Source organism: Ahaetulla prasina, chromosome 10 (assembly GCF_028640845.1).
Source record: "Ahaetulla prasina isolate Xishuangbanna chromosome 10, ASM2864084v1, whole genome shotgun sequence".
Lineage (NCBI taxonomy): Eukaryota > Metazoa > Chordata > Lepidosauria > Squamata > Colubridae > Ahaetulla > Ahaetulla prasina.
Window position 1 is genome coordinate 30,124,941 of NC_080548.1, and position 20,844 is coordinate 30,145,784.

At 46.8% G+C, this 20,844-nt stretch overlaps 2 protein-coding genes across 13 annotated transcripts in view; both read right to left on the minus strand.

Annotated features, from left to right (window-relative positions):
• CLASRP (CLK4 associating serine/arginine rich protein) overlaps positions 1-13,143 on the minus strand; it is a 32,146-nt gene extending 19,003 nt beyond the window's left edge. For 3 of the 8 annotated variants that reach the window (XR_009156579.1, XR_009156580.1, XM_058195557.1), the window contains exons 1-11: positions 12,961-13,143; positions 10,775-10,871; positions 9,771-9,885; positions 8,401-8,498; positions 8,124-8,225; positions 7,063-7,142; positions 5,854-5,938; positions 4,678-4,823; positions 3,905-4,001; positions 1,912-1,990; positions 111-184 (exon numbers count right to left, since the gene is read on the minus strand). Coding sequence is in view for 6 of the 8 variants with exons in the window: in XM_058195557.1 (XP_058051540.1) it covers positions 111-184; positions 1,912-1,990; positions 3,905-4,001; positions 4,678-4,823; positions 5,854-5,938; positions 7,063-7,142; positions 8,124-8,225; positions 8,401-8,498; positions 9,771-9,869 (860 nt within the window). In the remaining 2 variants the exon portion in view is untranslated. Of the gene's footprint in view, positions 1-110; positions 185-1,911; positions 1,991-3,904; positions 4,002-4,677; positions 4,824-5,853; positions 5,939-7,062; positions 7,143-8,123; positions 8,226-8,400; positions 8,499-9,770; positions 9,886-10,173; positions 10,327-10,774; positions 10,872-12,897 lie in introns of all 8 variants that reach the window. The other 5 variants (XM_058195560.1, XM_058195561.1, XM_058195558.1 and 2 more) reach the window with 5 other exon arrangements.
• RELB (RELB proto-oncogene, NF-kB subunit) overlaps positions 1-20,844 on the minus strand; it is a 139,169-nt gene that overhangs the window by 97,746 nt on the left and 20,579 nt on the right. For 3 of the 5 annotated variants that reach the window (XM_058195565.1, XM_058195566.1, XM_058195567.1), the window contains 3 exons: positions 20,156-20,224; positions 18,945-19,022; positions 15,613-17,164 (listed from right to left, as the gene is read on the minus strand). In XM_058195565.1, the coding sequence (XP_058051548.1) occupies positions 16,818-17,164; positions 18,945-19,022; positions 20,156-20,224 (494 nt within the window). In that variant the 3' untranslated portion in view covers positions 15,613-16,817. Of the gene's footprint in view, positions 1-15,610; positions 17,165-18,944; positions 19,023-20,155; positions 20,225-20,844 lie in introns of those variants that run through there. The other 2 variants (XR_009156581.1, XM_058195564.1) reach the window with 2 other exon arrangements.

Below are 20,844 nucleotides of genomic sequence, written 5' to 3' on the forward strand. Positions count from 1 at the left end.
ATTTGTCTCCCACCAGAAAAAGATCCTGCAAATTCCATCCGCTCCCCCTCCACCCCCAGGGACTCAAGGGCAACCGACAGTGGAACAGGTCCTACTTCCGAAAGGCCTACCTCGGAGGGCTGATCTTCCTTCCTTTCAACCGTTTCTCTCGGAATTCCCTCCTTTGCCGCCTGGAGCGACGACCCTGGAAGAGAAGCCAGGTGTGAGAGACCAAAGAAAGGCCCCAGGCTCGGATGGGGCCTACTATCACTCCTTGGTTTATCAGCAGTAGAGGAAGGGAATGGCCTCAACTTTTGGCCTGCATTGAAGAGAATTTTAGAAGAGTCAGAAGTTGGGAAGCTGTTGTGACTCGTCCTCCCTCCTCTCCTCAGCCAGGCCCCTCCCGTCTCCAACTGGGCCTTTTATCAGACTCCGAGTCTGATAATGAAGATGAACGGCCTGTCATGACTCCAGCCCCCGGCCCTGGCCCCATGCCCGGAGGGGATTCAAGGAGTGAAAGGAGAAGCCCGATAAACCTCACTCATACTGCGTGTGTTCCTTTGGCTCAGCCTTCAGAGCAGGAAGCCAGCCAGGTGGTGGAATTAACCGGGCCTACTCCCTCTGACCCCTCCCTTTCCCAGACGCTGACAGCAGATCCAGCTGAAAACAATTCAGGGTGGGTGGATCCTCGCTTCCGGAGATCTGAGAGGCTACGCCAGCAGAAGGAAGGGTGGTGTAGGCCTGGATAAATGCTGAGTCATGGAGCCACACTCCACAGCCTATATAAAGGACCTGCTTTTGGCATTCCAACCTTGAGTCAAGCAAAGTCTTATCTAGTTTGCTGATATCGGACTCTATCGCTGAAGTCACAACTTGGACTCCTGCCTGCCCTGATAAACCTCGAAGGAATTTGGCAAGCTGCAGAGGCTTCGTTGCCAAGTTTGTTAAGGACTTCCTTGACTCGTTCGTCGGAGTGGGAGTGGGACACGACAGAAGCATTGGACGTCACATCCAATGAAGAGAACAGCCAGGCCCAGCCCAGCCTAGAAGGAAGGGGAAATTTCCTGACAGTTGGAACTTTTAATCAGTGGAACTGTTTGCCTCCAGAAGTTGCGGGTGGTCCGTCAGTGGAGGTTTTTAAGGAGAGAGTGGACAACCATTTGTCTGAAATGCTACACGGCAGGGATGGCGAACCTTTTCGGCACCAAGCACCCAAAATATCAAGCAGAAACTTCGCGCATGCGCACACATGCTCATCAGGGTCACGCTTCAGAAAAGACGAACTTCCGGGTTCTAGTCCACATGTGCGCCCAACGATCAGCTGGCTGGCGGGCATGTGTGGGCTGGTTTTTGACACTGCCACACGCGTGAAGGGATCACGCTCTGGAAAAGCCAAACTTCCCGAGTTCTGGCGCGCATTTCGCACCCGACAATCAGCTGGCCAGCGCGCATGCGCACACCAGTTTTTAGCAGTGCCGTGTGCAAAGGACAGCTGATCGTCGCAGGCGCATGCACGCCAGAAACCCAGAAGGCAAACAGGCAAGGCCCTGCGTGTCGGGCGACATGGCTTCGTGTGCCACTTTGGACATGCGTGCCATAGGTTCACCATCACGGGTATAGGGTTTCCTGACTGAGCAGGGGGTTGGACTAGAAGACCTCCAAAGTCCCTTCCAACTCTGCCTTCCCTTCCCTTCGTCTTCCTTTCCTTTCCTCCCCTTGCCTTTCTTTCCTTTCCTTTCCTTTTCTTCTTCTTCCTTTCCTTTCCTTCTTCTTCCTTTCCTTTCCTCTCCTTCTTCTTCCTTTCCTTTCCTTTCCTTTCCTTTCCTTTCCTTTCCTTTCCTTTCCTTTCCTTTCCTTTCCTTTCCTTTCCTTCTTCTTCTTCCTTTCCTTTCTTTTCCTTTCCTTCTTCTTCCTTTCTTTCCTTTTCCTTACCGAATACATGGCTTTTTCTTCCTCCAGGGCTTTGGCGTGTTTGATAGCTTCCGCCTCCTCTTTGTCCTTCCGCAACATCCTTCCAGAAAAAGAAAAGAGAATGTTGAAGAAAAAGGGAACGCTTACACAAAGATGGCACCCCTCGAGATTTCTGCCCAGAACAGTGGTTTGTATACGAGGTGACCAGGCTGAGCCAGAGACGGTGGGTGTCTCAAACGTATCATCGGTCTGGAGTCCCTTCGTGCCCACAAGAGATCTGAGTCCAGCCTACCTTGAATTCTGTTGACTTTTTATCTATTACCAATTTGATTTTGATTGTTAGTACCTGTAGTACCTCAAATTATAACAGTTTGCTTAGTAACCAAAGTTACATCATCACTGGAAAAAAAATGACTTGGGACTTCCGGTTGGCTTCTGTCTTCCTCGGAGGACGCCTTAAAGGAGCCCTGAACTGAGATTCCGTTAAAAGCCGGCGAAACAGCGTTTACCAGCTGATAGCCGACTTCAAAGCATTCCTTGGGTGAAAAGGAATAGCAAAGAGCGGTTGGAGAGCAGAAGATCTCCCCAAGGGCTCTGCTTTGTTTAGTGGAGCCTTGGAGGGGAGCCTGCATAATCCAGCCTTGCTCCGGACTCGGCTCGACCCTGCTTTAGGCAGGACGAGAGGAAGACGTTCACCTCTGCTCAATTGATTCCGTTTTGAATACTGGATGCAGACGGGGACAAATACAAGTGATCGATTATTGGGGTGGTAAGAAGAAAGCTGACTTCTACTCCCTTTTTAAAAGGAAATAACTTTTCCTTTTAAAAGTTAAAAGTTGGGCCTCTGTGGCCCAAAAGTTAAAAGTTGGGCCTCTGTGGCTCAGACTGGTAAGACAGTCTGTTATTAACAGCAGCTGCTTGCAATTACCGCAGGTTCTAGTCCCACCAGGCCCAAGGTTGACTCAGCCTTCCATCCTTTTATAAGGTAGGTAAAATGAGGACCCAGATTGTTGAGGGCAATAAAGTTGACTTTATATATAAATATACAAATAGAATGAAGACTATTGCTAACATAGTGTAAGCCGCCCTGAGTCTTCGGAGAAGGGCGGGATATAAATGCATATAAAATAAAATAAATAAATAAATAAATAAATAAATAAATAAATAAATAACTTTTTTTTTTACTTTAATTCAGTGAAGAAAAAGACGGCGTCTGAGAGGAAGTGGATTGGAAACTGCTTGTGAGTGAAAGTGAATTGCGTTTTTGTGGATTCAAGTAGGATTGAAGCTCTCCATAGGAAACAAGGTGAAAGTTTCCATTTTTTTTTGTTTACATTTATATCCCGCCCTTCTCCGAAGACTCAGGGCGGCTTACAGTGTGTAAGGCAATAGTCTCATTCTATTTGTATATTTACAAAGTCAACTTATTGCCCCCCCAACAATCTGGGTCCTCATTTTACCTACCTTATAAAGGATGGAAGGCTGAGTCAACCTCGGGCCTGGTGTGACTTGAACCTGCAGTAATTGCAGGCTGCTGTGTTTTAATAACAGGCTTCTTACAGCCTGAGCTACCACAGCCCCCCTAATTTTACAATTCTAATTAGAAAAAAAATGACTTGGGACCGTTTTTTCCACAATTACAACACTTACAGCATCCCTGTGCGGCCATGTGATCAAAATTCAGATGCTTGGCACCTGACTCATTTTTATGACGGTTGCAGAGTCCTGGTGTCATGCGATTCCCCCTTTTGCGACAAGGTCAATGGGGGAAGCTAGACCCACTTAACCACTGTGTTTATTAACTTCTCCACCGCGGTGATTTCACTTCACAACGGCGGCCAGACAGGTCGCAAAACGGAGCGTAACTCCCCTTCACAAACGTTTCGCTAGGCAACGGAAATTTTGGGCTCAATCGCGGTCCTACGTCGAGGACTCCCTGTGTATCATGCAGAAGCTTCTCCGGAACTCAAAAAAAAAAAAAAATGGGGGAGGGGGAGAGGAAGAGGAATCTTACCGGACAAAATCCCCTTCGGCCATCCCGTAAGTTGTCGCCTGTTTATTCAGATCGGCCACTTGGTCTTGGTTCAGCTCGTCTACGTCGACTTCGACATCTGAAAGCAACAGGAGGCAGCTGAAGTTTGTCGCGCCCTCCCCATCCCATTCAACCCGTCTGTTGTGTCTGTGCCCCCCGAGCTGGCCCTCCTGCCAGAAAGTGACTTGGAAAGTGAGGGGGAAGGGCCGTCAGGATTTACCTCAGGAGCATCAGCTTCCCTGCCTCAGCTCCAGGAGCCAGAGGCAGGCCAGGTGGAAGAGATAACAAGACCTCTGCCCCGACTCTTTCCCCCCCCAGGCCACGCCTCCAGACCCGGCTGATGGCAATCAGGCCTGGCTGGACCCTAGGTTTCGTAGGCAGGAGAGGCGGGAACAACAGAAGCAGGGGTGGGGCAGTCCTAGGAAGTGCTGAGTCATGGAGCCACACCCCACAGGATATAAAGGCAGCAAGAGCTGCTGTGCCTCTTCGTAGCAGGCAAATCAACTGCTTAACTAAGAGCTGAAGTACTGTTTGTTCCTGGGTGACTCATCGGCGTCGAGGGAGATAACAGAGACACTTGGCAGACGATCACTAGTTTGCTGCCAGAGCTGATAGTGCCGGCTAATTAAGCCATCGCTCGGACTGAGGCAAGAGGGGACAGAACACCGTCTGCCGGATCTCTGGGACGCTCCCTGCCGTGGGTTCCTGCTTCTGTTAACACGCCTGATGCAAAAAAGGCGGATCTGGAGGTGTACCAATATCGGGGATCACTTCATCCTCGTCGGTGTTGCTGTCTTCCTCAGAGTCCTCCTCCTCCGCTCTCTTCTCGGATGGGTTCTCAAGCTCTGCCACTGTGCTGTCCTCGTAGGTGTAGCCGATGGAAGCTTTCTTCTCAGCCAACCTGCAGAGAGGAACGTTTCTCATCAGGCTGGCGGGAGTCCCAGAGTAGACGTTCGGGCTGGCTATTCTACCCCCTCGCCCGATTTATTTCAAGAACTTTTATACCGCTTTTCAACCAGATTTAATCCGTGGACTAAACCGTACAACCGCCCCTGCCTCCCACAGCTGTCAAGAATTCAAACCAGACGTGGAAATAAATCTCTCTCGTCTTCAGGAATCCAACCCAACGTTCAGTATCCGAGATCAGTTGAGAGCAACAGGGGGAAGAGTCACAAAAGGTACCAATAGGAAGAGAGTATTTGTAGCTCAGGATTGAACGGCGGGGTCCCTGGTGCTCTCTGAACTGGGTGGTTTTCTTGAAGACGTTTCATGACCAAACTAGGTAACATCATCAGTACTAGAAGGGAGTGGGGTGTGTAAAGAGGAGGAGGAGGAAGAAGAGGAAGAGGGGGGGAGGAGGAGGAGAGGAGGACTGTGGGGTCCTTGGTACTCTCTGAACTTGGTTGCTTTCTTGCAGACGCTTCATGACCCAACTAGGGAACATCATCAGTGGTATAAGGGAAGAGGAGAAAGGAGGAGAAAGGAGGGAGGAGGAGGAGGAGGAGGAGGAGGAGGAGGAGGAGGAGGAGGAGGAAGATAGGGTCCTTGGTGCTATCGTAGTTTGGTTATTTTCTTGCAGATGTTTCATGACCCAACTAGGTAACTTAGTGCTAGAGGGGAGTGAGATGGGGGGGCGCGCAGAGGAGGAGGAGAACTGTGGGGGTCCCTTTTGTGATTGTGGGTCCTCAGTGCTCTCTTGAGCTTGATTGCTTTCTTGCAGACATTTCCTGGCCCGACTAGGGAACCTCATCAGTGCTAGACGTGAGAGGGATTTTGCTCTTTGTTTATAAATCCTGCTCAGCACTGATGATTTTCTTGTTGGGCAATGAAACATCTGCAAGAAAGCAACAAAGCTCAGAGAGCCCCCGAGGACAATTCCACCATTCACAAAAAGGGTCACACCCAAGGCGGTCCCCCTCACTGTTACTCACTTCTTTTTTTCGTCCTCATTGGGCTTCTGGAGTCCTCCGTACAACTCGTCGATGTAGATCTGATACAGGCACTGTTCTTCTGAGACTGCAAAACAGGGATGGAGAGGAAGCATGTGAGAGCCCTGCAAAACTGGTCCAATGCAGCAAAGCCAAGTTGTGTTGTGGCCCGCCAGTGGCCAGCAGAGCTGGCAGCAGAGTCGGACAGTGAGGAGGGCCAGTCCTAGGGGCTGGGGAAAGCTCGGATGAGGGCTCTGCATCAGAGGAAGAGAGGGAGTTAGACAGCAGCGAGGCAGAGGAACAGCTGGAGCCCGTTCCAAGTGTGCACATGCGCAGAGCTGCCAGAAGACACGAACAACTCAGAAAGCAGGGTCGACTTGGCAGTAAAGCCACACCTTGGAGGTGATTGGCCCCTCCCATAGGAAACAAAAGAGGAGCGAACAGGGTGTGGGCTTTTGCAGGAAACAATTCGTTCATTCGGTGTCTCTGAGACTCTGTGCCAAGTTTTGCCTTGTACTGCGCTGGAAACAAGTGGCAGCTTGCCAAACGAGATAAGGTGTGTTGAGAAATACTCCTTTGAAAAACTGTTTGGATAAACCTTGCTGTGAATGAACGTAGTTCACAGTCGTGTAAATAAAAGATTTTGCAAGGGCCAATTCCTGCCTCCTGCTTGTTAAGGGAGCCTAGGTCAGAACAGGTTGATTTCAGGTATCATGTTTCCCCAAGAGCCTCTGGTGACTCAGACTGCTAAGACAGTCTGTTATTAACAGCAGCTGCTTGCAATTACGGCAGGTTCTAGTCCACCAGGCCCAAGGTTGACTCAGCCTTCCATCCTTTATAAGGTAGGTAAAATGAGGACCCAGATTGTTGGGGGCAATAAAAGTTGACTTTGTATATAATATACAAATGGATGAAGACTATTGCTTAACACTGTGTAAGCCGCCCTGAGTCTTCGGAGAAGAGCGGGATATAAATGCAAATTAAAAAAAAAATAAGCCTGGGTCTTATGAGTTGAGGAATACCTGTAATCCCTCCCTCAACGTTGGTGCCTCTAAGGCTGATTTCAAGAATGAACCCTGCGAATTAAATTCATTAAAAATCTAGGTGTTGGCTTGAGGAGCAAGTCTGAGAGAAGCTAGGAGAGAGCAGCAGCCTCCATTCCTTAAACCTCTGTGCTCTACAACAGGGCAAGAAAAATTGCGGAGGACTTACTGCCAGCAAAATCATTCTGCACAAGTCCTCTGTATCTTTCGTAGTTGCATTTCCTTTCGTCCGATTCCTGCTCGGGAGAGCTGGAGGAGTAAGAGGAAAAAGACCGGAATTAAAATCCTAAGCATGCAAAAAGTCAGGCGCGAAAGTCTTTGAAAAGAACACAAAGGCTGGCAGAACGGATCCGTCTTGTGCTGCTCCCACCTGCACCCCGGTTCGGAAAATCAACAGGGTGAAGAAACACCCCGGGTTAATCTGAGCCTTTCCCCCAAAAAACAAAAAGGCCATGTTATTTTATGCCAACTGGTTTCCCACATCACATTAAGATCTAGAACACATTTAACAACCTAGAACTAAGGAGAAATTTCCTGACAGTGAGAATAATTAATCAATGGAATAGCTTGCCTACAGAAGCTGTAAATGCTCCAACACTGGAAGTTTTTAAGAAGAGGTTGGATAACCATTTGTCTGAAGTGGTGTAGAGTTTCCTGCCTAAGCAGGAGGTTGGACTAGAAGACCTCCAAGGTCCCTTCCAACTCTGTTATTCTATATTCTATTCTATTTTCTACTTTATTCTATATTCTCTATTCTATTTTATTCATTTTCTATATTCTATTCTATTCTATTTTCTATTCCTGTTCCTTTTCTATTCTGCTTCACACTCCATTCCACTCCATTCCATATTTTCTGTCCTGTCCTGTCCTATCCTACAGTATTCTATTCTATTCTATTCTATTCTATTCTATTCTATTCTATTCTATTCTATTCTATTCTTTCTCTCTTCTTTTCTTCCTATTTGCCTCATGTCAGCCAAATGACTGCAATTTTTCTGCTTGGGCCTGGGGCACGAAGGCAGCCCACCGCGATTTAATTGGCCGGCCACAATTTAAAGGCACCCATCAGCCAGCTTACAAAGGGGCTTATTCCTTCCCAATCGAAGTACTTCAGAAGCCAAACCAAACTCTCTTCTCTCAACCTCCAATTGACGCAAGGAGCTGTACATTCCAGCATCAAAGAGGTGGCGGGGGGAAGGGGGAGGGGAAAAAAGGGAACAAAGGCCTTACATTGGATTCAGCAGAGGAGGAGTATACATGGGGATGTAATCCAGGTGCGCCCGTACATCGAACCGGTCAATCATGTTGTTTGTATCCCCCTGCCAAGGCATCCTGTAAGGACATAACCATTTTTTTTAAAAAAAACAACAAACCACCAGTCAATGCTTATTCTTATTATGAGCCGCTGGCTGGGGAATTCTGGGAGTTGAAGTCCACACAGCTCCACGTTGCCTAGTTTGGAAACGCTGCTCTACTGTTGTTCGGCCCGAGAATGCAAACTACTCACATATTCACAGGACTTTCAGCTGCAAGAGCCACAGCGGAATCTAAGTGCACCTTGCAGGCGCGTCCGTGAACCTGCAGGAATTGGGCTGGATCCTTTTTCTGGAAGGAAAGAAACCCACCGGTGACTGCCCCAAACCCACACTTGATCCAACTCCAACCTTACAGCCGATGTGTATAGGATCTTTCCAGGATTTTGTCCTTACTGGTATTTTATTTTTGTTGGATTCAATTTGTTTGCCGGCCATGGCAGCTTCATTCTCCTTTTGGTATTAGAAAGACTGCATTTAAGGCCCCTTTTTTCCCCCACGAACACAAATCACATCTTTAGGTTTTCCCTTGTTTCTTAATTTGTTTGATGTTTGAGGATTTTAAATGTGTGCCAAATGTTGGTCAAAAAGCATAATAACTTGAATAGAACTAATTTGAGCTTCCAGGATTTCGTATCCTATATGTCTTTTCTCAAGATGGCAAGGAGTGAACCTAAACCGCCAAGGGAATCAGGCCCACAGGTTTAATCAGAAGTCCTTGACATATTCCAAATATTTGTTCCACTATCCTTCATTTTCCATATAACTATAAGCTGCTCCCCAATAACCCACCTTAAAACCTGAAAATTGGCCGGTATAAAACACACCCACAGCTTAACTAAAAGCCAACAAAAGGAAGCTAGAAAGCGCTTTAAAGATGAACAAATGCACTTTTACAGATTAAGAATCCACAAAAGAACTCGTACGGCAATAAAAATGAGAACAGTGACATTTTCTTTAAAGATGCAGCCGAGGGAGAAATAAACCTAACCATCATCTCCATCAAAATTGGGAGAGGAGAAAAATAACTTCATAAGGGCTAGGAAGGTAAAGAGATGGGAAGCTAAGCGCCCCGTTATAATCTTACGAAGATTTCAAAGGTTTTGATATATTTTGTTTTGGCATATTCCCCTCACAAAGGGACTATTCATGCAGATGTGGCAAAAATGCTGCAAAATATTCAACATCAGAAAATTCTGAAGGATCCGATCTGGGTCAGTCACCAGTACCAGAGTTTTAGTCTTCTGAGCTTTCGGATTCGTACTGGAGCCCATCTTCAGGAAACTTCTCTCTAGCAAATGTGTGTACTTTGGGCTGTTCTGTGTGTGGTATTTATATGATACCTGTTGTGTGTCGTTTTTTAGTTGTGACCGACCCAGATCGAAAACTGCCAATCCGAATTATCCTGGGCCACGGAGATTCCTTTTCATTTGCCAGAAAATTTCTGTTCACAAGTAAAAAAATAACACCTCGCGCTCATTTCTTGAAGGGTATTAATTCTGAAAGAGGGAAGGGGCAGACATAAGGCAATCTCCCAAAACGAACCAAGGAGAAAGACACTCACTATCTTTTCGTAATACTCTCTCCGACGTTCTGCTCTTTTCTTGTAATCCACCATCATCCCCCGCAGCTTTCGCTCATGTTTTCGAGCTTCGTGCCACATCCTGCTTTTCTCCCAGCTATTCCACAGGGTGAGGAAAAGAGGCACGTCCATGTGTTAAGGGGGAAGGGGGGGAGGCGGGAAAAAGAGGAAAGGGAAATATAACAAAATCTAACACAGCAATTTTTTCACACTGCACCCCAGCCTCCAACAGACTCTACCAAAATATTCTCTGATTATTAATCACATCAGAGACCACATTGGACCCTGAATGTCTGACAAAAAATGACAAAGCAAAAAGCATCTAGAGCAGGGATATCAAACTCAAAGCATCCCTGCTCTTGGATCTCGCCTGCAGGGTGCTTACTTTTGGCCCGTGGGACCAGCCTGGAAATAGGCCCCTGGCCTAGACGACCTCCTGCAGCACTTTGCTGGCCAAAATGGGGTGCGGGGGGGCTGCCCCGGGAAGAACTGCAATGCTGATCCAGCCCCCGAAGAAATCCAGTTTGACACCCCTGATCTAGAGGTTCACCAGAATTTAAATTTTTATTTTTACAAGAAATCAAACACCTACGCGGAGATGAAATCCATCGTGTTGAGTTTCTATGCTGGCCTCGCTTCTTTCCAAACAGCTGCTACTGGCCCTTGAAAACTAATCAGTTCCAGAGCCTCTGGATACCTGATTTTACTGAATCATTTGGTAATGTCAAGACAAGGTAAAAGGAATTGCCTTGAGCAGATTCCACCTACTGAAAGTCATATATGGCAATTCTTTCTCTTGCCTTTTCTTAGAATTAGGTAGAACAATTACTCCATGTTAAAAAAAAAAAATCCAACGATTTGAAAGGTAGGTCAGAAACTGAAAACTATAAAAATGAACTGAGAAATTAGGAAGTACTGCAGTCAAAGTATTTTGGATAATAAATAAAACAAAAGATGAGGATCTGGCACACACCACCGATACTCACTGAGGGCAGGACCTTGAGAGAAGTCAAAATGGATGCTCTCCTTTCCCCCAAGCACAGTGAATTAAGGGGTTTTTTTTCCTCTTACGAAAGAAGCGCCCTAAATAAATAGGAAGTCAGAAAATGTAAACGCTATATATATATATATATATTTATCTAAATGTTAAATAGCTCGCAATTTAGCTGAGGAACAGGCAGTTTTTCTCCCGGGGATTTTAGGCAGACATACAAAGAGTACCACCAAATATTATTGCAGATATGGGAATTCTTTTCTTTTTAATAGAAATTTTATTCAAAATTACCATTGCAACAATCAAAAGTAATGCAAGGATGATTCTGCAACTGTTTTCCTCTCAGAAAAACCCTTCCCACTTTTAAAAATTATAGCGAATCCCAAAAAGAACTCTTAGGTTTTGTAATTTACATTGACTGATATTTACCAAAATTATACATTAAAATTGACACATTTGCTGCTTCTTACAATTCTCTGATGTGATTTTAATACTGTATTATTTTTTTAACATAGGCTGGGAAATAATTTTGAGGATACCTTAGAATACTAAGAGACTTCCAGAGATCCTCAGGTCACATTTTTAAGAAATAACGCTTTAAAAGCTACAGTAATACAACAGACGCAGTGATTCTCCTCATTAAGCAAAATATTTTTATGCACTTGTAAAGAAAACAGCACTGGCAATAAATAGCAATAGCACTCAGATTCATGGAGGTAGTCCTCAAGTTACAACAGTTCGTTTAGTAACCTTTCAAAGATTACCATGGCGCTTGAAAAACTGACTTGTGACCATTTTTCACACTTACGACCACTGCAGCATCCCTATAGTCACATGATCAAAATTCAGGCACTTGGCAACCAACCATATTTATGACGATTTATTTCCTGGAGTCATGGATCCCCTTTTGTGATCTTCTGACAAGCAAAATCAATGGGGAAGCCAGACTCAACAACTGTATTAAATTAACTGCAGTGATTCACTCAACAGCTGTGGCAAGCAAGGTGGCAAAATGGAGGCAAAACTCACTTTACAATTGTCTCACTTAGAAACAGAAATTTGGGGCTCAATTGTGGTTGGAGGTCAAGGACTACCTGTCTACCGCTTTACAGCCCTCTCTAAGCAGAGCGTCAGCATATGGCCCCCAACACAATGGATCCTCTTTTTACCGACCTCGGAAGGAATTAAGGCAAAGCTAATACAATCCTTGGTTGTCTAAACAGAGGCACAGAATCAAAACCACATGAAGTATTAGTACCATTTTATAAAGCTTTAGTAAGGCCACACCTGGAATATTTGCAACCCATTTCGGTCACCACATTACAAAAAAAGATGTTGAAACTTTGGAAAAAACGCAGAGAAGAGCAACTAAGATGATTAAAGGGCTGGAGTCTAAAACATTATGAAGGACGGTTGCAGGATTTGGGTTTGGCCAGTCTAGAGAAAAGAAGGACTGGGGGGGGGGGACGACATGAAAGCAGGATTCCAATATCTGAGGAGCTGCCACAAAGAGGAGGGGGTCGATTTATTTTCCAAAGCAGCAGAAACAATGGATGGAAACTAACCAAGGAGAGAAGCAACCTGGAATTAAGGAGAAAACTTCCTAACAGCGAGGACAATTCACCAGCGGAACAGCCTGCCACCAGATGTTGCAGATGCTCCCATCACTGGAGATTTTTAAGAAGAGACCGGGCAGCCACCTGTCTGAAATGGCATATACTAACTAGGTCTTCTGCTTGAGCAAGGGGCTGGACTAGAGGACCTCCAAGGTCCCTTCCAGCTCTATCCTGATTGATTGATTTGAGGAAAAAAGCGGAGAATCCAACTAAGGATAGGAAAAAGGGAAGGAAAAAGTTCCAGACCTAACGGGAAAACACTTCTGTAACCTTTTAAGGATCCTCTACTGCTTCTCTAGTCCAGCAGTCAGGGACAACATTGCCACTCAGTTAAAAAAAAAAAGTGGTGCTAGTCCTCAAGATTCTTGCAGCTCTTCCCCCTCCCTCTTTTTCCAATGCCAGAAGCTGTTAACCGATCAGAACGGGGTCTTGAGACATTTTTTCAAGGGAAGGGGACCCCTCTGGTATATAAAAGTGGGGAATTCTACGAAACCCTCACCCGCCTATAGCCGAGAGAGAGACTCAGGGAGGCGACGGCCTCTCAGGCCGAGAGAAACCTCACCAGGCGGCCTCCCACACCCTCCAGGCAGCTTCTCCACCACCACCACCACCGGTCCTCCGGCTCCGAAGCGGCTTCTTCCCGGCCGTCGGTTGCCCTCGCCCGGTTAAAGGACAGGAGAGGCCTCCGCCTTCGCCTCCTCCTCACCCTGCGCCAAAGTCGCAGCTTCTTTCCCCCGGAAGCGGAAATGACTCGATTCTATAGAGTAGCAACCGGGGGAGGGGAAAGAAGGCGCAACAGTAGGAGCTCCCTCACCCCCCGCGCGGCCCTCGGATTGGCCAAAGCAGGGTCGCGTGATGGCGAGGGCGTCAGCCAATCGCGGCTCGAGTTAAGCTCCCTCTGATGGCGCAGGTGAGTTAGGCGACAACGATCGGCGTCGGGGCTTCTGCGGCTTCTGGGACGCGCAGGCGCAGAAAGCGCCCTCCCCGATGGCGGGTTCGAATCCCGAGCGCCGCCTGTGAAAATGCTTGGGGAATTCCCCAGAATTCCCCCAACTCCCCATCGGAAGTTTATAATTAATTATTTAATTGTTGTTGTTGTTGTTTGTAGAAATCCACCGAGAATCTTTTCAGGATCTGGCAATCCACCAGTAATGTTATAAATAAATAATTCTTTCCCACGCCTTAATACGGATACTCCTCATGTAGCAACTGCAATTGGGCCCTGTCATTTAAGTAAAGTGGTTATTAAGCGAATTTACAATTGTGCTTAACAACTTTCTTCAGCTTTCCTTTGCTTTACAGGCCTGAGAAGGCTGTAAGAGGGATGGAAAATTCTGGCATTCAGAGACATTTTTTCCAGCTTTTTTTAAAAAAGATGGGAGGAAAAATTTTCCCACTATGCATTGCTTACAAATATGTAATCCTTAGGCCTTTTAATCAGTGGTGAAATCTAATTTTTTTTACCACCGGTTCTGTGGGTGTGGCTTGGTGGGCGTGGCAAGAGGATACTGCAAAATTCTCATTCCCTCCACACTCCTGGGGGAAGGATACTGCAAAATCCCCATTCCCTCCCCACTCCTGGGGGAAGGATACTGCAAAATCCCCATTCCCTCCCCACTCCTGGGGGAAGGATACTGCAAAATCCCCATTCCCTCCACACTCCAGGGGAAGGATACTGCAAAATCCCCATTCCCTCCCCACTCCTGGGGGAAGGATACTGCAAAATCCCCATTCCCTCCACACTCCAGGGGAACTGCAAAATCCCCATTCCCAACCCAACGTGGATTGCTGTGGCTTACGAGGGAGGAAAGGGACCCAATTCTCTTTACAAGGCACAGGTGCTGCTGGACTTTAAAAGGAGAGGCAAATGGGAGGGGCGGTTGTCGGAAACAAACGCTGAGTTTATCTGGTGTTTCTTTGAATCCTGGCTTGATTTACTTGTGGAATTCCTTATTTTGCTTGCCCTGCCGGATTAATTGCCTGGTCTTGCCTTGTTGGATTTTTTGTTAGATGTTTTCTGCTTGCAATGTTTGGGACTGAAGTATTGCCAGCCAAAGACTATGACAGGTTGGTGGAAGAGTTCTCTCTCCAGGCCGGAAAGTTGAAAGGGACATTGGAGGCACAGTTGGTGATAATAAAGGGACTCCTGGCTGTGTTGCCTTTGTGTCACACCCCGGATTGTCACATAGTGACCAACTAGTTACATCTGGTGATATGTTTAGGCAAAGACATCCAGTAAAGTCACAATAAGTCACCCATATGGCATCATCGGTGCAATGACATCATGACATATAATACCACTTCCCTCCAAGAGCCGTGGTGGCACGGTGGTTAGGATGCGGTATTGCAGGCTAAAATTCTGCTGACTGCCAGCTGCCTGCAGTTTGGCAGTTCGATTTTCACCGGGCTCAAGGTTGACTCAACCTTCCATCCTTCCGAGGTGGGTAAAATGAGGACCTGGATTGTTGGGGGGGGGCAAGAGGCTGACTCTGTAAACTGCTTAGAGAGGGCTATAAAAGCACTTGTGAAGTGGTATATAAGTCTAAGTGCTATGGCTATGCTGGCCATGATGGTGCAGTGGTTAGAAGGCAGCATTGTAGGGAAACTCTGCTCACTGCCAGGAGTTCGATCCTGACTGACTCAAGGTTGGACTCAGCCTTCCATTCTTCCACGGCCTCTGGTGGCTCAACAGGCTAATGCAGCCTGTTATTAACAGCAGCTGCTTGCAATTATTGCAAGTTCAAGTCCCACCAGGCCCAAGGTTGACTCAGCCTTCCATCCTTTATAAGGTAGGTAAAATGAGGACCCAGATTGTTGGGGGCAATAAGTTGACTTTGTATATAATGTACAAATGGATGAAGACTATTGCTTGACATAGTGTAAGCCGCCCTGAGTCTTTGGAGAAGGGCGGGATATAAATGCAAATAAAATAAAATAAATAAATAAAATAAAATAAATAAAATGAGGAGTTGGATTGTTAGGGAGGGCAGTATGCTGACTCTGTAAACCGGTTAGAGAGGGCTGTGAAGTGGTATATAAGTCTAAGTGCTATTGCTCTTCCTTTTCCCCTCCCTCCCTCCCTTCTGTGGTGCACAGTGGTTAGAATGCAGTATTGCAGGCTAATTCTGCCCACTGCCAGCAGTTTGATCCTGATCGGCTCAAGGATGACTCAGCCTTCCATCCTTCCAAGGTGGGTAAAATGAGGACCCAGATTGTTGGGGGCAAGAGGCTGACTCTGTAAATTGCTTAGAGAGGGCTGTAAAGCACTGTGAAGAGGTATTGCTATTATACCATGTGTGCAGAGGACAAAATCCAATAATATTCAATGACTGACTTGGATTAAGTGAAACCCCATCATTTGTGCATGGCTCAAAGGCACTTATACGTTTGGTTTTTTTTATATGTGGGTGCACACACACATTTTAAGAAATAGTTCAGTGACTGATACACACATTGCATGAAAACAGTGGCGTGTATAACTGATTTCTTAGACCAGGGGTCTGTAAACTTGGCTCTTTAAGACTTGTGGACTTCAACTCCCAGAGCTTTGCTGGCTGAGGAACTCTGGGAGTTGAAGTCCACAAGTCTTAAAAAGAGCCAAGTTTGCAGACCTCTGTCTTAGACCAACTATCCTCAGTTGTGTTTTGACATCATGACATAAGCCCTAAAATACCAGGTCGTCCTCAACTTACAACAGTTCATTCAGCGACCATTTTGAGATTACCGAAAAAAGTGTCTTCTGGCCGTGTTTCACACTTACAACCGTTGTAGCGTCCCCATAGTCACGTGATCAAAATCCAGACGCCTGGCAACGGACTCCTATTTCTGACGGTTGCACTGTCCCGGAGTTACATAATCCCCTTCTGCGACCTTCTGACAAGCCAACTCAATAGAGGGAAGCCCAGATTCGCTTAATAAACCGAATGACGACCTTAACAACTTCACGATGGTGGCAAGAAAGTTCGTAAAATGGGGCAAAAAACTCACTTCACAAATGCATGTCTCCCTTAGCCACAGAAATTTGGTGGGGGCTCAATTGTGCTCGTAAGTCGAGGACGACCTATATTATTTTTCAACCTAGGTTCGCGCATCACACTAAGCCAAAACGCAAGGGAACCATCCTGCAGCTTTGCGGGAAATTCAAAAACCCATCCCAGTCCTCGCTGCGTGGGAGTTTACGCGCTGCGAGAATCAAGGAAGAAAAAAAACAGGAAGTACGCGCAGAGGGTCCTTCTCGCCTAAGGATGCAACTTCTTTTCTTTTATTCCACAATGAGTGCCATCTTTTTCCCTATTTTTTCACGTCTTCTTCTCGCACTCCCGTAGAGATCGCTACCAACTTTTTCCTCCTTCGGTGGTCGGCAAGGAAATAAATCTTTTGTTGGCTTCTCCCAAAACGGAGAGACTAACGGCCCTTCCATCAGAGATCTGCCAGCTTCTCCATTTCTAGATCTTCTTCGTCCTCTTTGTACTGGCTGGGGAACATACTGCTTCCCACCAAGGTGGCCACACCTTCGGGCTCGGGGTCCCCGGGCAACGCCAGAGGGACGGTGATGCCCGAATGGACCGAATAAGCATCGAGTAAGAACTCCTGTTCTGCTCTCTCTGTGTAGTTCGTAGCGGAAGGCAGGACCACGTCGCTCAAGCTGGGGCCGCCGTAAGGTGAAAATCCGGAAAACCGACCAAATTCCTCGAAGAGATCCGGCAGCGCGATACGTTCCATGCTGGCCAGGAAACCTCGGTCTTCTGGAGAGGGCAGGGAGAAGTCTAGGAAAACGAAAACGAAATTTGTGAGTAAGATTCGGGGTTTAGCGAATCCAGGGATCGCTTAGCGATTCCAGTTTGGCTCCCTTTGAAATCAGTGTTGCAACAATACAGGCAGTCCTCGACTTACAACTGCAATGAAGTCCCCCACTTTCCGTTGCTAAGAGAGTTTTGCCCTGTTTTACAACCTGTCTTGCTGTAGTTTTTAAGTGAATCACAGCAGTTGTTAAGTTCCCCTGTCGGCTTTGCTGGTCAGAGGGTCACAAAAGGGGATCACACGATCCCGGGACACTGCAACAGGCATAAGTACATGCCAGTTGCCAAGCCTCTGAATTTTCATCATGCGATCCCAAGAATGCTGCAAAGGTCGTAAGCCTGAAAAATGGTTGTCAATCACATTGCTCAGTGCCGTTGCAACTTCAAATGGTCGCTGAACGAAGCGGTTGTAAGTTGAGGACTACCCGTATGACTAAAGCTTTTGCCTGTGTGTGACCTTCAATTGGACAAAACGCTGGATCGTAGGGCAACGATTTTTAAATCCACGTACAACAGATGGGTTAACTTAAAAGAATGCAACCGCACAATAAAAACGCAGCCACCTTTACATGCAACATATGGGTGAGGTGTTGGCGACATTACCATGGCCACAAGTTCTCTTTATCTTCTGCTGCTTGGAGAAGATCCACTCGTGAAAGATCTAAGCCAGGGGTCTGCAACCTTAAAACACTCAAAGAGCCATTTGGACCCGTTTCCCACAGAAAAGAAAACACCGGGAGCCACAAAACCCTTCCCGTGCCTGACTATTTCTTGAGCATATGTAGTTGAATTAAATCTTCTGTTTTCTTCTGAAACTTTTCTTTTCTTGGATTTATCCATGGTTGGCCTACTGGGGGTTGAAAACCTCAATAAATCGTGCGCCAGGAGGTGTCATACATTGGCAGTTGTGACACACAAATTTTGAGTGACAGGGAGCCGCAGCAGAGGGGTGAAAGAGCCACATCTCCCTCAATATAAAGTGACGCAGATTCCTCTCTCTTCTTCCAGAAGTCTAGCACCATCTTGTTTTTTCTTCCTTATACCGTAACTGCTATTCTAATAGCACATCTTTTCTAAAAGTTATTGCATTACATTCTTGATTAAATTATCTTTCCGTTGATATGTAATTTTATGGTACTACTCCAGAGGTGGGTTTCAGCAGGTTCTGAACTCCAGCTGGAGTTCTAGAGAACCGTTAGTGGAAATGTTGAGTAGTTCGGAGAACCGGTAGTAAAAATTCTGACCGCCCCCGCCCCCATCTATTCTCTGCCTCCCGAGTCCTAGCTGATTGGGAGGAAATGGGGATTTTGCAGTAACCTTCATCTGGAGTGGGGACAGAATGGAGATTTTACAGCAGGGGTCTTCAACCTTGGTCCCTTTAAGACTTGTGGACTTCAACTCCCAGAGTTACTCAGCCAGCTTTGCTGGTTAAGGGACTCTGGGAGTTGAAGTCCACAAGTCTTAAAGGGACCAAGGTTGGAGATCCCTGTTTTACAGTATCCTCCCCCTGCCACGCCCACCAAGCCACGCCCACCAAGCCACACCACGCCCACCAAGCCACGCCCACCAAGCCACACCCATAGAACCGGTAGTAAAAAAAATTTGAAACCCATCACTGTACTACTCCCAAAAAAGGTGGTATTATTAGCTAGTTTTACAAAATACACTTTTCCCAAAAGGTTTCCACAATTTTGGCCACGACTGTTAATGTGGGGCTGACCAAGGGACGGGGAGATCACACACTGACCTGCTGAAGGAGTCAAGTTGAAGTGATCCAGATAATCAGGCTTCTTCTTCTTCCTTTTTGCTTCGATCCCGTGAGGATCTGGAGAAGCAAACAGGACATTAAAATCTGGCCACCAAGGTCAGGTTTTCCCAGGTATGCTAACCCCAAGCCCGCCTACTGAGATCTAGGAACACGTTTATGGCAAGAAGGAACAATCCTGAGGATACCCAAGAACAAAACTGAATTAAAAGTTGGAAGAAGGAGACCATCAGAGGTGGGTTTCAGCAGGTTCTGACCAGTTCTGGAGAACCAGTAGCGGAAATTTTGAGTAGTTCGGAGAACCAGTAGTAAAAATTCTGACTGGCCCCACCCCCATCTATTCTCTGCCTCCCGAGTCCCAGCTGATCGGGAGGAAATGGGGATTTTGCAGTAACCTTCCCCTGCTACGCCCACCAAGGCACGCCCACCAAGCCACACCCACAGAACCGGTAGTAAAAAAATTTGAAACCCATCCCTGGAATCCATCAAGCTAGGAATAACACTAAACGGGGACCTGGCTCAAGGATTTGACTTCCCTTATACTACTTGGAAGACCCTGAATCGGGGGTGAAATCAAGCAGGTTCTGACAGGTTCTGGAGAACCGGTAACAGAAATTTTGAATAGTTCAGAGAACTGGCAAATACCACCCCTAGCAGGCCCCAGAGTGGGGTGGGAATGGGGATTTTGCAGTATCCTTCCCCCAGAGGTGGGGAGGGAATGGGGATTTTGCAATATCCTTCCCCCAGGAGTGGGGAAGGAATGGGGATTTTGCAATATATTTCCTCCAGGCGTGGGACGGGAATGGGGATTTTGCAATATCCTTCCCCCAGGATCTGGATACCGAAGAAGAAAAAAACAAAACAAAAATAAGAGCCGATTATTCCTGTCAAACAGCAAGGAAATCGGGAGATTCAGGAATTCAAGTGAGTGTAAAGGTTTATTGCAAGCTTAAACTCGCTGCTACAAGAATCTGGCCAACTGGCGGTTAAAAGAAACGAGCGGGAGATAAGAGAGGCATTCAAAGTGGGCTGGATTTAGATCTCTTGCGGGCTCGCAGGGACTCGTGACTGATGACCTGTTTGACCTCCTCCCTCGGGCTCAGATTGATCATCTCCTACAATCCCATTTCTACCGACACAATCTTGCACTGCTTTTACCCCTCCCCTCCCCTCTCCCACAAAGGGATACACACCTGGGCCAGAAAGTTCTTCCAGAACATCGGGCATACCTTGCTTCCGTTTTTTGTTGACCCGGTATGTATCTGTGTAAAGAAAGAGCTATTCATTTATTCTGAGATACCTTACTCAGGGTTCAAGCACAGGAAGAAAGGAAAGTAGCTAAGGTTCTTAAAATACAAGGAGTCTGTTTTGGTCCGCCAGCAGCCTGCGGAGCTGGCAACTGAGTCGGACAGCGATGAGGCTGGGGAAGGCCCGGATGAGAGCTCTGCGTCGGAGGCTGAAGTGGGGCCAGGGCCATCTGGGAGTGATGTGCAGACTCCAAAGCCTCAAGAGGCTGATAGTAGTGAGGCAGAGGAACAGGAGGAGCCTGTTCCTAATGCACGCATGAGAAGAGCTGCCAGAAGGCAAGAGCAGCTCAAGCAAAGAGGACAACTCGGGAGTAGGGCCAAGAGATGATTGGCCCCTCCCATAAGGCTTAAAAGACCAGCAACGGTGTTTGGGCTTTGCCGGAAAACAACATTGGTAGCTTCCTCTTTGTGCATTTATTTTTGTATCGGTGTCTTCTGAACGTTTGCCAAAAAAGGCCTTTGGCAGTTTGCCGAATTAGACCAAGGTTTGCGATAGGACTGAGGGATTTGTGTTGGGAGGAATTTGATTTAATTTAGTTGAACTACGCGGAGAATGAAGTAATTCTCAGAAGTTT